Source organism: Schistocerca gregaria, chromosome 8 (genome assembly GCF_023897955.1).
Source record: "Schistocerca gregaria isolate iqSchGreg1 chromosome 8, iqSchGreg1.2, whole genome shotgun sequence".
NCBI classification, from domain to species: Eukaryota; Metazoa; Arthropoda; class Insecta; order Orthoptera; family Acrididae; genus Schistocerca; species Schistocerca gregaria.
In genome coordinates, this window is record NC_064927.1 from 488953447 (window position 1) to 488969304 (window position 15858).

Here is a 15858-nt window from a genome sequence, read left to right on the forward strand (position 1 = left end):
ACATCCTTTCGTCTTTCCCTCTCCTTCCCTCTTTCCTGAAGAAGCAACCATCGGTTGCGAAAGCTAGTAATTCTGTGTGTGTGTTTGTGTGTTTTGTTCATTGTACCTGTCTGCCGCCGCTTTCCCGCTTGGTAAGTCTTGGAATCTTTGTTTTTAATATATTTTTCCCATGTGGAAGTTTCTTTCTATTTTAATTAGACACAATACTTTGACATACAAACAAAGAGTTAGATAGGCAAAGCCACATATGACAGTAATTATTGAAATATGATAGTAATATATTAAGACAAAGTCAATTTTGGAATGTGCCTTTTGTTGCCTACAGTGGTTTTAGATATTCACAACTATTTAGATAGATAGCCATGAGGAAAAAAAGAGAAAAAAACCAACACTGCAAGAATCCACACTTCATGTAGAATGAACAATTTATTTTAAAAACAAAGATTCCAAGACTTACCAAGCGGGAAAGCGCCGGCAGACAGGCACATGAACAAAACACACAAACACACACACAGAATTACGAGCTTTCGCAACTGGCAGTTGCTTCGTCAGGTAAGAGGGAAGGAGAGGGAAAAATGAAAGGATGTGGGTTTTAAGGGAGAGGGTAAGGAGTCATTCCAATCCCGGGAGCGGAAAGACTTCCCTTAGGGGAAAAAAAGGACAGGTGTACACTCGCGCACACACACACACACACACACACACACACACACACACACACACATATCCATTCGCACATACACAGACACAAGCAGACATATTTAAAGGCTTTAAATATAAAGCCTTAAAATATGTCTGCTTGTGTCTGTGTATGTGCGAATGGATGTGTGTGTGTGTGTGTGTGTGTGTGTGTGTGTGTGTGTGTGTGTGTGTGTGTGCGCGCGCGCGCGCGCGCGAGTGTACACCTGTCCTTTTTTTCCCCTAAGGGAAGTCTTTCCGCTCCCGGGATTGGAATGACTCCTTACCCTCTCCCTTAAAACCCACATCCTTTCATTTTTCCCTCTCCTTCCCTCTTTCCTGACGAAGCAACTGCCAGTTGTGAAAGCTCGTAATTCTGTGTGTGTGTTTGTGTGTTTTGTTCATGTGCCTGTCTGCCGGCGCTTTCCCGCTTGGTAAGTCTTGGAATCTTTGTTTTTAATTTATTTTTCCCATGTGGAAGTTTCTTTCTATTTTATTTACATCATCATTAATTTGAACAATTTATTTTCCTAGAAATATTCGTAGGAAACAATTTTTATTTCATAAAAAATGTAACGACTTGTAGTGTTTTACTCTTTTTAATCCTGTTCTGATGAACATGCATATCATAGAAATAATTGCAAAGGAAGAATCAATAGCATCTGAAATGAAGAGAAAATTTGAATCACAATACGAAACAATGAATGTCTGTTAAAACTATATGAAGAATTAATAGCAATTACGATGATAGAGATGAAAGAGACGAAAGCATGTGGTAATGAATGTACTGAAAAGAAAATGAGACAATGACTTACAACATGCACAGTGCAGGAATGGGTCACAGGCTCACTTGATATAAAAAGAGCTGCAGCTTGAAATCAACTGCTCTAACGCAGACCTGCCCCAAAATATATATTAAAATATGCTTCTCAATAATGAATTACAGAACTTAAAGTATCAAGAAACATTTTGAATATTTCACACATAGGTTCAGATAATGGCAGTCAACATTGTTTGAATTGTTGATATCAAATTAAGTTTCTACCTCAGTATACCGGTCACCTCAGTGCAACAGTGATTTGGGCGTGTGGTTCCTACAAAGCACATCCTCTAGAGTCCTCTCAAAGGCTCAGTGCATGCTGTCTGACACTATCCTACAAACCTCAATATAATTTTTACATACCAATAAATACAAAGAAAAGCAATGAACATAATGGCTGAATCTTCACTATCAAATCCCTTTCTCTGGATACCTCTGCTATGCTTTGACATATCATTAATCAGCATTTAATATTAATGGTTTTATAGTGCTGAAGATAGTTTTTTTTTTTTGTTTCTGGTATTGGCAGTTCTATCCACTGTACCCTTGTAAATATCATCTAGAGTGCAACAGAATAAGGTAACAAACGTGGCAACACCTACCCAGAGTTTCACAAATGATTAGAGGAAAGAAGTGCTTGAAACATGTCCCATTACCTTTAGTAGCAGAAATGTCCTTGCTTCCTGACAGCCTTTGTGGGATAAAGTGCATTAATAACAAGTTCAAGTAATAACAGTAGCACACCATGAGCTTTAAACAGCACAATATAAATTCAGTGTGGAATCTATCAGGCAAAAACCTAAAACAAGAACTTAGGGTGAAAGTGAAGAGCTTGATGGAACCGCACCAAAACTAAACATTGTGATTGTGATTTTTATTGGTCCTGCAAATTACCTTATGTACGGATGTGTACTTGTAACATAGGACAGGTCAATAGGATTACAATCTAGATAATATGAAATATAGAAGTATATAAAATAGCTTACACATTAAAAATACATAGGAGCTTTCACAGTCTGTGTATAATATTACATCATACACAATGACTTATGCTGCAGTATATTCACATTATTACATGGTACAAAATAACTTATGATACATGATACATACAAAAAAATAATAATTCAGTGAGATATAATTAGCTTATATTATACATCAGTGGTTCCTAATTATAGTTAATTTCCTTAACACTGATTTATGATGCTAGGTCTTTTTGTGATGTGTGTGATTTATCAATCACAGGATGGACTTTTGATCACTGTTTGCTAATGCAGTCAGCTGCACTATAAAATTCTCCTTGTATCAGAAACTTTTTTAGAGTTGTGGGGAACGTTTTCTCAGTTTTGAGGTATTTTAATTCCCTTGGCATTGCTTGTATTAGCTTGATGCCAGAGTATTTGGGTCCTTTTTCAAAAATCTTAAGTCTATGTGTAATGCACAGCAGTTTTTTTCCATTCCTTGTGTTGCGTGTATAAACAGTCTGATTCGTCTCCAGTTTTGTGTGATCACATAATGCAATGCATCAATCAAGAACAAAAACGGTGTAAATCCTGGCAAGGTTATATACTGAATTTCAATGGATCAATGTATGTGTATGGTAACGTGTTTAGTCACCGATGTTGCATTCCTCAACATCATGCGCTGTGCTAAACATGATGCATTTAGGAGATATCTGTAATGCAGTGAATCATTTAAACTGCATATTTTCATGATCAGCTAGTACGAAAACAAACAAATACAGCATGTTAGCTTCACCAACACTTAAATGAACATGGGACTCCTCAGTGTGCTTCTGTCAGCCAATCACAGCACAGGACCTAGAATGTTATATAATGTCAAATTTCATTGTGCAAACTCATAAATGCCACTGATTGAACACACATAAAAAATTTAATTTCTCTACTTTAGAACTGAAAACCTAAAGAAAACATTAAGCATGCAGTGAACCTAACATACCACATTACAGATCTTTCCAAAACACATCATTTTTAATATGAATAGTTGTAATAAAGTGTCAGGGAAATGTGATGTCGGTGTCTAAATATGCTACCTATGGATCGTATCTTGAAGTTAGCATTCAGTATTATTTAACAGTTGATTATGGAAACAAAAGGAGGTTTAGTCTATAATCCTATTTGAGGACCCTGGCACTACAGACTGGATTGACAAACGTCACAGCATTCCTCAGATTTGAAACCACTGAGCATTTCAATTTGAGATATTAAGCATAAGTAATGGTTGTGGCCTTTGTGATCTACATAAAAATTAGCTCTAGAACTCTAAACTCACGTGGCCTCAGTCCGCTGGTCATGTTGCTCTTGTATAAAAGAGCGTATTGCTGTCCGTTCTGTTGGACTTTCATTTGATGGTCCTGCAGCTGACTCCATATCAGAGGGGCACATGTTGGCAAGATTTTATAATCTGAAATCAAAGATTATATACTGTTTAGTGAAGAAATGAGAAAATATTTACAGATTTCTTGACTTATGTAAATGATCTACTGGAAAGAAAGGCTTTCATAAACTGCACTATTTGTTAACACAATGGAGTATAAAACATATTGTTCTTAACATTAACAAAATAGTTGACATCTTCAAGGAAATAATTTAAAATATTTAACAGACACTTTTTAATAACCACATGTAAAACATGTTGCAGTAGTTACTTAGGTGAAGCAATAAGCATGTTAAAAACAGCTTTCCAACACCATTAATCAGGTAAGCATAGCCCAATAACCATTAAAGAAATCAATAAAATTGCAAGTGCTTACAGTATCTTCAGCAAGCTACTGAAAGCCTGCTTACTAGTTACTAGTTCATATATGCAACACTTTTCTGCACAAAGGAGTGTTACCATAGAGAATGAAATATGTGATAACCAAGCCTTTTTACATTACTGGAAATGAAACAATATAATCAATAATTGGTATGATATAATCATTAAAAAATTATTTATTGTTTTCATGGAAACAAATCTAATATCACAAACAATTGCTTTACTTCTCTCTTAAGTACATTTTAAAAGATTCTTGAAAATAAATAATAGAAGATTATAAAACAACTTGCAATATCAAACACAATTGGTAAAATACAAATTGGTTTTCCGAAAAGAATATCTGGACATGAACTATTTCCCCAGTCACAAACAGTGTCTTGGAATAACTGGACAGTGAGAAGTTGCTGACTGGTATCTTCTCTGATCCTGCCAAGTCATTTGATTGAGTAGATCATAAAATAGTCACAGAGAAGGCCCATCTTCTATTGAATAACAGAACCAGTAGGGAATTTCTTAAAAAGTGAGTTGGCAATTAGTAGAGATTGCTGGGTGTCTCATATTAAGACTTTACAAAGGTGGTGGTAGTAGGAACAGCATTCATTTGCAGATCACTTTTGCAGCTATAATGGACAGATTGTGGTATTATAATTTAAGAAGAAAAAAACAATTCAGATATGGTGTGTTAAAAAAGTATTCCGTATTTTGAGAGTGGTAGCATGTTACAAAACAAGAAAAAGTGTCCAGTAAATATGACCTTTAAAGTTCACACCTTAAGAACTAAGATCACTGTTTATCTTCCCTACCATGAAAATTTCTTCTACACAAGCTCTTTGCCTGCAGTATTTTGAGAGCTGGTGACATGCATAAAACCAAGGAAAAATGTACAGTAAACATGGGCTCTAAAATGCATACCTCAAGAGCTATGAGCACTTGTTCAGTAGAAGAGACATGTTTCGCAGAGCTTGAGATGAACGAGTGCTCACACTCTTAAGGTATGAATTTTAGAGCCCACACTATCACCTCTCACAAGACAGAATACTTTCTTGGACATCCTGTACGCAGACATTTACATATATGCATCTACTATGTAGGAAAAGACAGATTGCTACTTACTGTAAAGAAGACACATCGAGCTGCAGACAGTCATAATTTAAAGACACTCACATAACTTTTGGCCATAGCCTTCATCGGTAAGAGAGATACACACAAGCACCATTCTCTCTCTCTCTCTCTCTCTCTCTCTCTCTCTCTCTCTCTCTCTCTCTCTCACACACACACACACACACACACACACACACTTATGTTTACACCAGCATTTGACTGTGTACTTTGATAATGGAGTATTAAGTCTGAAATGTCCTCTGTTACTTCTGCCAATTATTTCCTTTTCTTGTTGTTGTTGTTGTTGTTGTTGTTGTCTTCAGTCCTGAGACTGGTTTGATGCAGCTCTCCATGCTACTCTATCCTGTGCAAGCCGCTTCATCTCCCAGTACCTACTGCAACCTACATCCTTCTGAATCTGCTTAGTGTACTCATCTCTCGGTCTCCCTCTACGATTTTTACCCTCCACGCTGCCCTCCAATGCTAAATTTGTGATCCCTTGATGCCTCAAAACATGTCCTACCAACCGATCCCTTCTTCTAGTCAAGTTGTGCCACAAACTTCTCTTCTCCCCAATCCTATTCAATACCTCCTCATTAGTTACGTGATCTATCCACCTTATCTTCAGTATTCTTCTGTAGCACCACATTTCGAAAGCTTCTATTCTCTTCTTGTCCAAACTAGTTATCATCCATGTTTCACTTCCATACATGGCTACACTCCAAACAAATACTTTCAGAAACGACTTCCTGATACATAAATCTATATTCGATGTTAAAAAATTTCTCTTCTTCAGAAACGCTTTCCTTGCCATTGCCAGTCTACATTTTATATCCTCTCTACTTCGACCATCATCAGTTACTTTACTTCCTAAATAGCAAAACTCCCTTACTACTTTAAGTGTCTCATTTCCTAATCTAATTCCCTCAGCATCACCCGATTTAATTTGACTACATTCCATTATCCTCGTTTTGCTTTTGTTAATGTTCATCTTATATCCTCCTTTCAAGACACTGTCCATTCCATTCAACTGCTCTTCCAAGTCCTTTGCCGTCTCTGACAGAATTACAATGTCATCGGCGAACCTCAAAGTTTTTACTTCGTCTCCATGAATTTTAATACCTACTCCAAATTTTTCTTTTGTTTCCTTTACTGCTTGCTCAATATACAGATTGAATAACATCGGGGAGAGGCTACAACCCTGTTTCACTCCTTTCCCAACCACTGCTTCCCTTTCATGCCCCTCGACTCTTATTACTGCCTTCTGGTTTCTGTACAAATTATAAATAGCCTTTCGCTCCCTGTATTTTACCCCTGCCACCTTTAGAATTTGAAAAAGACTATTCCAGTCAACATTGTCAAAAGCTTTCTCTAAGTCTACAAATGCTAGAAACGTAGGTTTGCCTTTTCTTAATCTTTCTTCTAAGATAAGTCGTAAGGTCAGTATTGCCTCACGTGTTCCAACATTTCGACGGAATCCAAACTGATCCTCCCAGAGGTCTGCATCTACCAGTTTTTCCATTCGTCTGTAAAGAATTCGCGTTAGTATTTTGCAGCCATGGCTTATTAAACTGATAGTTAGGTAATTTTCACATCTGTCAGCACCTGCTTTCTTTGGGATTGGTATTATTATATTCTTCTTGAAGTCTGAGGGTATTTCGCCTGTCTCATACATCTTGCTCACCAGCTGGTAGAGTTTTGTCATGACTGGCTCTCCCAAGGCAGTCAGTAGTTCTAATGGAATGTTGTCTACTCCGGGGGCCTTGTTTCGACTCAGGTCTTTCAGTGCTCTGTCAAACTCTTCACGCAGTATCGTATCTCCCATTTCGTCTTCATCTACATCCTCTTCTATTTCCATAATATTGTCCTCAAGTACATCGCCCTTGTATAAACCTTCTATATACTCCTTCCACCTTTCTGCCTTCCCTTCTTTGCTTAGAACTGGGCTGCCATCTGAGCTCTTGATATTCATACACGTGGTTCTCTTCTCTCCAAAGGTCTCTCTAATTTTCCTGTAGGCAGTATCTATCTTACCCCTAGTGAGATAAGCTTCTACATCCTTACATTTGGTCCTCTAGCCATCCCTGTTTAGCCATTTTGCACTTCCTGTCGATCTCATTTTTGAGACGTTTGTATTCCTTTTTGCCTGCTTCATTTACTGCATTTTTATATTTTCTCCTTTCATCAATTAAATTCAATATTTCTTCTGTTACCCAAGGATTTCTAGCAGCCCTCGTCTTTGTACCTACTTTATCCTGTGCTGCCTTCACTACTACATCCCTCAGAGCTACCCATTCTTCTTCTACTGTATTTCTTTCCCCTATTCCTGTCAATTGTTCCCTTATGCTCTCTCTGAAACTCTGTACAACCTCTGGTTCTTTCAGTTTATCCAGGTCCCATCTCCTTAATTTCCCACATTTTTGCAGTTTCTCCAGTTTTAATCTACAGGTCATAACCAATAGATTGTGGTCAGAGTCCACATCTGCCCCTGGAAACGTCTTACAACTTAAAACCTGGTTCCTAAATCTCTGTTTTACCATTATATAATCTATCTGATATCTTTTAGTATCTCCAGGGTTCATCCACGTATACAACCTTCTTTCATGATTCTTAAACCAAGTGTTAGCTATGATTAAGTTGTGCTCTGTGCAAAATTCTACTAGGCGGCTTCCTCTTTCATTTCTTAGCCCCAATCCATATTCACCTACTATGTTTCCTTCTCTCCCTTTTCCTACACTTGAATTCCAGTCACCCATTACTATTAAATTTTCGTCTCCCTTCACTATCTGAATAATTTCTTTTATTTCATCGTACATTTCTTCAATTTCTTCATCATCTGCAGAGCTAGTTGGCATATAAACTTGTACTACTGTAGTAGGTGTGGGCTTTGTATCTATCTTGGCCACAATAATGCGTTCACTATGTTGTTTGTAGTAGCTTACCCGCATTCCTATTTTCCTATTCATTATTAAACCTACTCCTGCATTACCCCTATTTGATTTTGTGTTTATAACCCTGTAGTCACCTGACCAGTCTTGTTCCTCCTGCCACCGAACTTCACTAATTCCCACTATATCTAACTTTAACCTATCCATTTCCCTTTTTAAATTTTCTAACCTACCTGCCCGATTAAGGGATCTGACATTCCACGCTCCGATCCGAAGAACGCCAGTTTTCTTTCTCCTGATAACGACATCCTCCTGAGTAGTCCCCGCCCGGAGATCCGAATGGGGGACTATTTTACCTCCGGAATATTTTACCCAAGAGGATGCCATCATCATTTAATCATACAGTAAAGCTGCATGTCCTCGGGAAAAATTACGGCTGTAGTTTCCCCTTGCTTTCAGCCGTTCGCACTACCAGCACAGCAAGGCCGTTTTGGTTAATGTTGCAAGGCCAGATCAGTCAATCATCCAGACTGTTGCCCTTGCAACTACTGAAAAGGCTGCTGCCCCTCTTCAGGAACCACACGTTTGTCTGGCCTCTCAACAGATACCCCTCCATTGTGGTTGCACCTACGGTACGGCCATCTGTATCGCTGAGGCACGCAAGCCTCCCCACCAACGGCAAGGTCCATGGTTCATGGGGGGGTTCCTTTTCTTATGACATAGTAATAGTGCCTTTCATGTGTCAGTATCCATCTTGCAAGTGTCTGCTGCCGCAGTTTTTAAACACATGGAGATGTTATTTAGGAGGAGGAGCTGGTTTGAACCCTAAAAAAAACTACTTTCCCTACACATATAAGTTGCAATGGTCTCCGCATGAGGAATGATACACCACAGAGACCCTCAGGGACATACTCTCACACCCTTGTAGTTTCTTATATGTATATGCTAATGACAAACATTCATCAGCAAGACTACGGAAAAAATAAGAATACAACTATACATTGTTTGCTGATGAAACAAACTCTGAAGTCAATAATGCGTCTACTAGTAACTTCGAATCTAATGCCAATGACATACACTGATCAGCCAGAACACTATGACCACCTACTTAATAGTCAGTATGTCCACCGGCATGGATAACAGTGGTGACATGTTGTGGAACTGAAGCAATGAGACACTTGGTGGCCACTGGAGGTAGTTGGCACATGTACACACAAACGCACACATGCATGTGCACTTGGGCATGCCCCCCCCCCCCCCCCTCCCATCTTCCCCCCACATACACACACCACACCTAAACCCAGAGCAGAAAGCTTATGGACACTTAACAGCAAGGTTATCAGCATTTAAAACTCCGGGGAGGGGAGGCCATAAGCTTTGACAACACGTTCAATCACATCCCAAATACATTCGATCGGGCTCAGATCTGGAAAGTTTGGGGGGCTAGCACATCAACTGGAACTTGCCACTGTTCCTCCAATCATTCCATGAAACTCCTGACCTTGTGATATTGCACATTATCTTGTTGAAAAATCCCACTGCAATAAGGAAACATGACCATCATAAAGGGATGTACATGGACTGCAACCAGTATAAAATACTCCTTAGCCATCATCGATGTTGCACGAGCTCCACTGGACCCAAGAATGCCCACAAAAATGTTCCCCAGAGAATAACAGAGCTAAGGCCAGCTTGTCTCCGACCCCCAGTATAGGTGTTACGGATCTGTTCCCTGGGGAGATGACATATTCGCGCCCTCCCATCAGCATGACGACGAAGGTATCAGGACTCATCAGACCATGAAACACTAACATTATGCCAATGCTCAGCAATGATGATCATATGCCCATTTCAGTCACTGTTGCCAATATCATGGTGTTAACATTGGCACATGCAGGGGTCATTGCCTGTGGAGGCTCATCATTATAAGCGTTGGGTGCACTGTGTGTTCTGAGACTCTTTTACTCTGCCCAGCACTGAAGACTGATGTTAGTTCCACCAAAGTTTGCCCCCTGTCCTGTTTCGCAAGTCTGCCATCCTAAAATGTCAAACATCTGTAAGGAGGAGTGGCCACCCAATCCCATGACATCTGAACGTGGTTTCACCTCATGTTGAAGACACTCACCACAGCACTCCTTGAACACTCGACATGTCGTGCAGTTTATGAAATGCTTGTGCTGAGCCTCAGGGCCATCAGAATGTGACCTCAGTTAAACTCAGACAGAACCTGTGCCTTTCCCATCCTACAATGGACAGCATGCTCACTAATACTACATGCAGAGTGTGTGTGTGTGTGTGTGTGTGTGTGTGTGTGTGTGTGTGTGTGTGTGTGAGAGAGAGAGAGAGAGAGAGAGAGAGAGAGAGAGAGAGAGAGAGAGAGAGAGAGATATTAGATTAGATTTATACTTGTTCCATAGATCATGAATATGACACTTCGTAATGATGTGGAACGTGTCAGGTTAATGAAAGATGTCTGTACAAGATATAACATTACATAAAATATTGCATGACACTAATGCTTAAGTTAGTTTTTTCCCTCCCTTAATTTATATCTAAAAACTCAGCCAATGAGTAGAAGGAGTTGTCATCTAGAAATTCTTTTAATTTATTTTTAAATGTTGGTTGACTATCTGTCAGGCTTTTGATGCTGTTTGGTAGGTGAGCAAAGACTTTTGTGGCAGCATAATTTACCCCCTTCTGTGCCAAAGTCAGATTTAACCCTGCATAGTGAAGATCATCTTTTCTCCTGGTGTTATAGCTATGCACACTGCTATTACTTTTGAACTGGGCTGGATTATTAACAACAAATTTCATAAGTGAATATATATACTCTGAGGATCCCTAGATCCTTAAATAGATGTCTGTAAGATGACCGTGGGTGGGCTCCAGCAATTATTCTGATTACACGTTTTTGAGCAATGAATACTTTTCTACTCAACGATGAATTACCCCAGAATATGATACCATACGAAAGCAGTGAATGAAAGTAGGCATAGTAAGCTAATTTACTGAGATTCTTATCACCAAAATTTGCAATAACCCTAATAGCATACGTAGCCAAACTCAGACGTTTCAGCAGACCATCAATGTGTTGCTTCCAGTTTAACCTCTCATCAATGGACACACCTAAAAATTTTGAAAATTCTACCTTAGCTACAGACTTCTGTTCAAAGTCTATATTTATTACTGGAGTTGTGCCATTTACTATATGGAACTGTATATACTGTGTTTTATCAAAATTTAAAGTGTCCGTTTGCTGAGAACCACTTAATTTTGTGAAAAACATCATTTACAATTACATCACTTAGTTCTTGGTTTTTGGATGTTATTACTATACTTGTATCATCAGCAAAAAGAACTAACTTTGCATCTTCATCAATATCGAATGGTAAGTCATTAATGTATATCAAGAACAGTAAAGGACCTAAGACCAAACCCTGTGGGACCCCGTGCTTGATAGCTCCCCAGTTTGAGGAATCAGCTGTTGTATTAACATTACATGAACTACTTATTTCAACTTTCTGCATTCTTCCAGTTAAGTATGAATTAAGAAAGAGAGAGAAAGAGAGAGAGAGAGAGAGAGAGAGAGACTAGCACTCATTCCTCGCCAGGTGATGCTGCTATCACCTGGACTGGTTTATATAAATAGCAGGTCAGTTTTCATAATGTGCTGGCTGATCAGTGTACATAGATGACATTCCTGTCTCTGTTCTGATAGCATGCATAGATAGCATACAAGCCACATTAACAAGCATTATAAAATGAATCTTTTACTTTAAGTGTTTTTGCAGAATACCTAAAGCATGCGCAAGTGGTCGCCTAGTTAAAGAAAGTTAATGCCAAAAGCATTGAAAACTACAGGCCAGATTCACTGATATTTTTATTTCCAAAAATAATTGAAGCAATCATGAAACAGAGACTTGAGTGAGTATGACTTCTTTAATGAAGCACAGTTTGGTATCAGGAGCGGAAGATGTACAATATCGGCCATTGCAGAGTTCACAGTAGTGGTACCTGAAGCTCCCGACAGGAACGATAGTGTTACAGGAATTTCCTTAGACTTGTCAAAGGTGTCTGATATTGTTGACCATAAAATACTATTTAGCTATTGATCAAATATATGCGTGCGCGCACAAGCACGCGCACACGCACACGCGCACGCACACGCGCGCACACACGCACACGCGCGCACACACACGCACACAGACACGCACACGCGCGCACACACACGCACACGAACGCGCGCGCACACACGCACACGTGTGTGGGTGTGTGTGTGTGGGTGTGGGTGTGCGCGCACACGAGTATATACCTATCCTTTTTTCCCCCTAAGGTCTTTCCGCTCCCGGGATTGGAATGACTCCTTACCCTCTCCCTTAAAACCCACATCCTTTCATCTTTCCTTTTCCTTCCCTCTTTCCTGACGAAGCAGCCGCCGGTTGCAAAAGCTCGAAATTCTGTGTGTGTGTTTGTGTGTTTTATTTATTGTGCCTATCTACCGGCACTTTCCCGCTTGGTAAGTCTTGGAATCTGTTTTTAATAAGATGTTTCTTGGATGAATAAAGATAGAGAGATAAATAAATTTATTAAATTCCATACTTTAACAAGAATCCAGAGGCAACTGGTATTATCCTTTACAACCAGCCAATAAAACAAACTTATTCCTGCAGATCTTTTAGATATTCAAGCAGGCAGCAAAGTAAGTTGGAACAATCATATTCTCCCAACAATAATCATCAGCAACATCTGACAAGAGAATCATATCCTGTCTTAGAGACACCACTCTCTCAAAACAATCGGTTTTCAATTCTTAATGTATTGTAGTACAGGGTGTACATAAAGTCCAGGAACACTTCCAATTATTTATTGCACAAGAACCAAACATTGTACTGATATGATATATATGTATGTCATTTTGAAGAGAAACCCTGAAAGCTTTTTTCATGTATACTGCCACAATGTAGTTTGGTAATTTGCTGATAGTCAGTGCTAGTTGCAAACATGGTGAGTTCAGGTGCAGAGTGAGCTTTCTACGTGCTGGAGTTTGACGAAAATAAGTTTGCTACGGCTGTTCAACGGATGTTTACTACCAAGTACGGTAAGAAGCACCAACAAAGAAGGCCATTTACCACTGGCACAACAATTTTGTTCCTCCATAAAGTGCAATATGTATGACATCTGTGCAATGTTTAGTCCTTGTGCATTAAATAAGTGAAAGTGTTCCCAGACATTTTGGACTCCATGTACAATCTTTTGAGGAAACATTCCAATTTCAAAGTAAATCTTGAGTTATCTACCCAGCAATATTAAATGCATAAGAGATACTAAACCTTTATTTAAACAGAAATAGCAGTCAGTCTTCTGTAGTGCTCTTCCAAGAGTGTCATGTAAAGGGCTTTTCAGATGGACTGAAATTATGACAAATTTCACAATGTATGTATTCCACTATTTGTACTGGAAACAAATTCATTCACAATGAGAGAAATAGTGAACCAGTACATCATAGTCATAACACTACAGGAAAGTATGATCTCCACAGTGACCTATAGAATCAGTTATTAACACAGAGGCATGGGAGGGGGGTGTGGTAGTCCTCAAATCTTCAATTCTCTACCAAACAATGTTAAATGCAAGAGAGAGACTAACACTTTAAGTGTAAGGAACCACATGCCTGATGTGCCTCTGTACTCTTTAGAAGAATTCCACACCAGGTGTAAATAAAACCAAAAACACATCTTCATATTCAGTGCTGTTAAACACAATTAAACATAAGTAATAATTATTAGTGTTATACCATACAAAATTGTTATTACTTATATCTTTTACCTGACACACTGTAAATCAGAAATACAATATTTGCTACTAATTATTATGATGTGGTGTGTCATGTCACATGTATGCAAAAAAGAAAAGGAGCAGGGAGGAGAGCAGGATACCAACAATGCTTCCCTTCCCTCCCATATATATTTTTTGGAATGTAGCTTCTTGTGGCACACAGTCAACAATACACTGCAGGGTGACTTTTGGTTGCAAGTTAGTGAAACCAATAAATGTGAATATGAAATGGTGGTTGTGGAGATAACTAATCTGTATTGTAGCCTGAGGTCTAGGTTATACTCAATGGTGACGGCTTGCTTGTGAGTAGGTAAACCAGTGATGAAGGCTTCAGTGAATCCATGGGGCATGCTTTACATGTTACAGTTTGAGGGCCATTATGTAGTCACACTCTAATAAACAGTGGTACGCATAAATGTGTGTAACATGCACAGAGGCAAGTCAACTTGCTGAATAACCTAACCTTCCTTTTCCAAAGCACCGACTTAGTGCTAGTAAAAATATTTATTCACTGAAGCATATTTAGAGTGCAGCTAAAGTCCATTGCTAATAACACAAGTCAGAAATGCTAATTTGTTGCTATAAAGTACATGCTGTTTTAAGTAGCTGCCTCATCAAGTTATTTTGATTTTTTTTACACCTCTGGAATTTTTCCTTACCACCAGATTCATGATATGCGATATAAAAAAAAAAAAAAAAAAAAAAAAAAAACAAGAAATGATTATATACGTGCTGTTTGCAGAATAAACAGGCAAATGGTTTTCAGTTGCATAGTATAATCCAAGGAATGCAGGCAAATAAAAAAATACTATATACATCATTATTTGAAAATAGCTATCTACATGAGATAATCAGGTAGGACATTAAACAACCATGCAAAAAAACTATGGGTCAATAGAGGGATTAAACTTTATTTAGCTAGGGAAAAGGAAATGCATCTGTTAGCAAGATCAAGTAGAGAGCATGCAATAATGCAGTAATTGCACACTACAAAAACTACTCAAAATTAATAAAGGAGGTTGTTAAAAAAAGGAACACACACAAGACAGAAACACAGTTAATAATCATTTCTTACATATAGTAGAAAATACAGGTATACAGAGTTCAAAAGAAAAATCACAGCAGTATGCTGAAAAAGTAACTAATAAAATTAAATCATATGAATTTATCGCCAACTTCTCCTTCTGAAATTAAGAAAAATTATGGATTCTCTCACACGTAAAGCTCATCTAGTTTTGATGGTGTTTCCAATAGAGTACTAAAGATTTGTTCTGATATAATAAATATGTAATGCATGACTAACTCGAGGTATTTTTCCAGAGCAGCTGAAATATGCCATTATTAATTCTGCCTTTTAGAAAGGGGCTGAGAGTGATGCCAATAACTACTGACCGGTTTCACTGCTAACATCATTTTCCAAGATCTCTGACAAGGTTATGTATTCTAAAAATAGTATGTCACCTAAGCAACAACTATATCCTCAGCAAATCACAGTCTGAGTTTCAGGAGGGTTGCTCCAATTCCACTTACATGCTCGCTCACCAAATTTTATACACATTAAATAATAAAATAGCACCAGTTGGTAATTTCTGTGACCTACCTAAGACATATGACTTTATGAATCACAGTATTATCCAAGATAAATTTAAGTTTGATGGGACTGATGCTATAGCCAACCAATGGATAATGTCATATCTAGCCAAAAGAATGCAGAAAGTTGTTATTAGTAATTCGATCAATATAGTCCAGAGACGTAATTCTGGC

At 38.5% G+C, this 15858-nt stretch overlaps 1 protein-coding gene across 4 annotated transcripts in view; it reads right to left on the minus strand.

Moving 5' to 3' along the window:
- LOC126285382 (vesicular glutamate transporter 1-like) overlaps positions 1 to 15858 on the minus strand; it is a 136712-nt gene that overhangs the window by 119044 nt on the left and 1810 nt on the right. For all 4 annotated transcript variants that reach the window (XM_049984720.1, XM_049984719.1, XM_049984721.1 and 1 more), the window contains exon 2: positions 3785 to 3916. In XM_049984720.1, the coding sequence (XP_049840677.1) occupies positions 3785 to 3897 (113 nt within the window). In that variant the 5' untranslated portion in view covers positions 3898 to 3916. The remainder of the gene's footprint in view (positions 1 to 3784; positions 3917 to 15858) is intronic.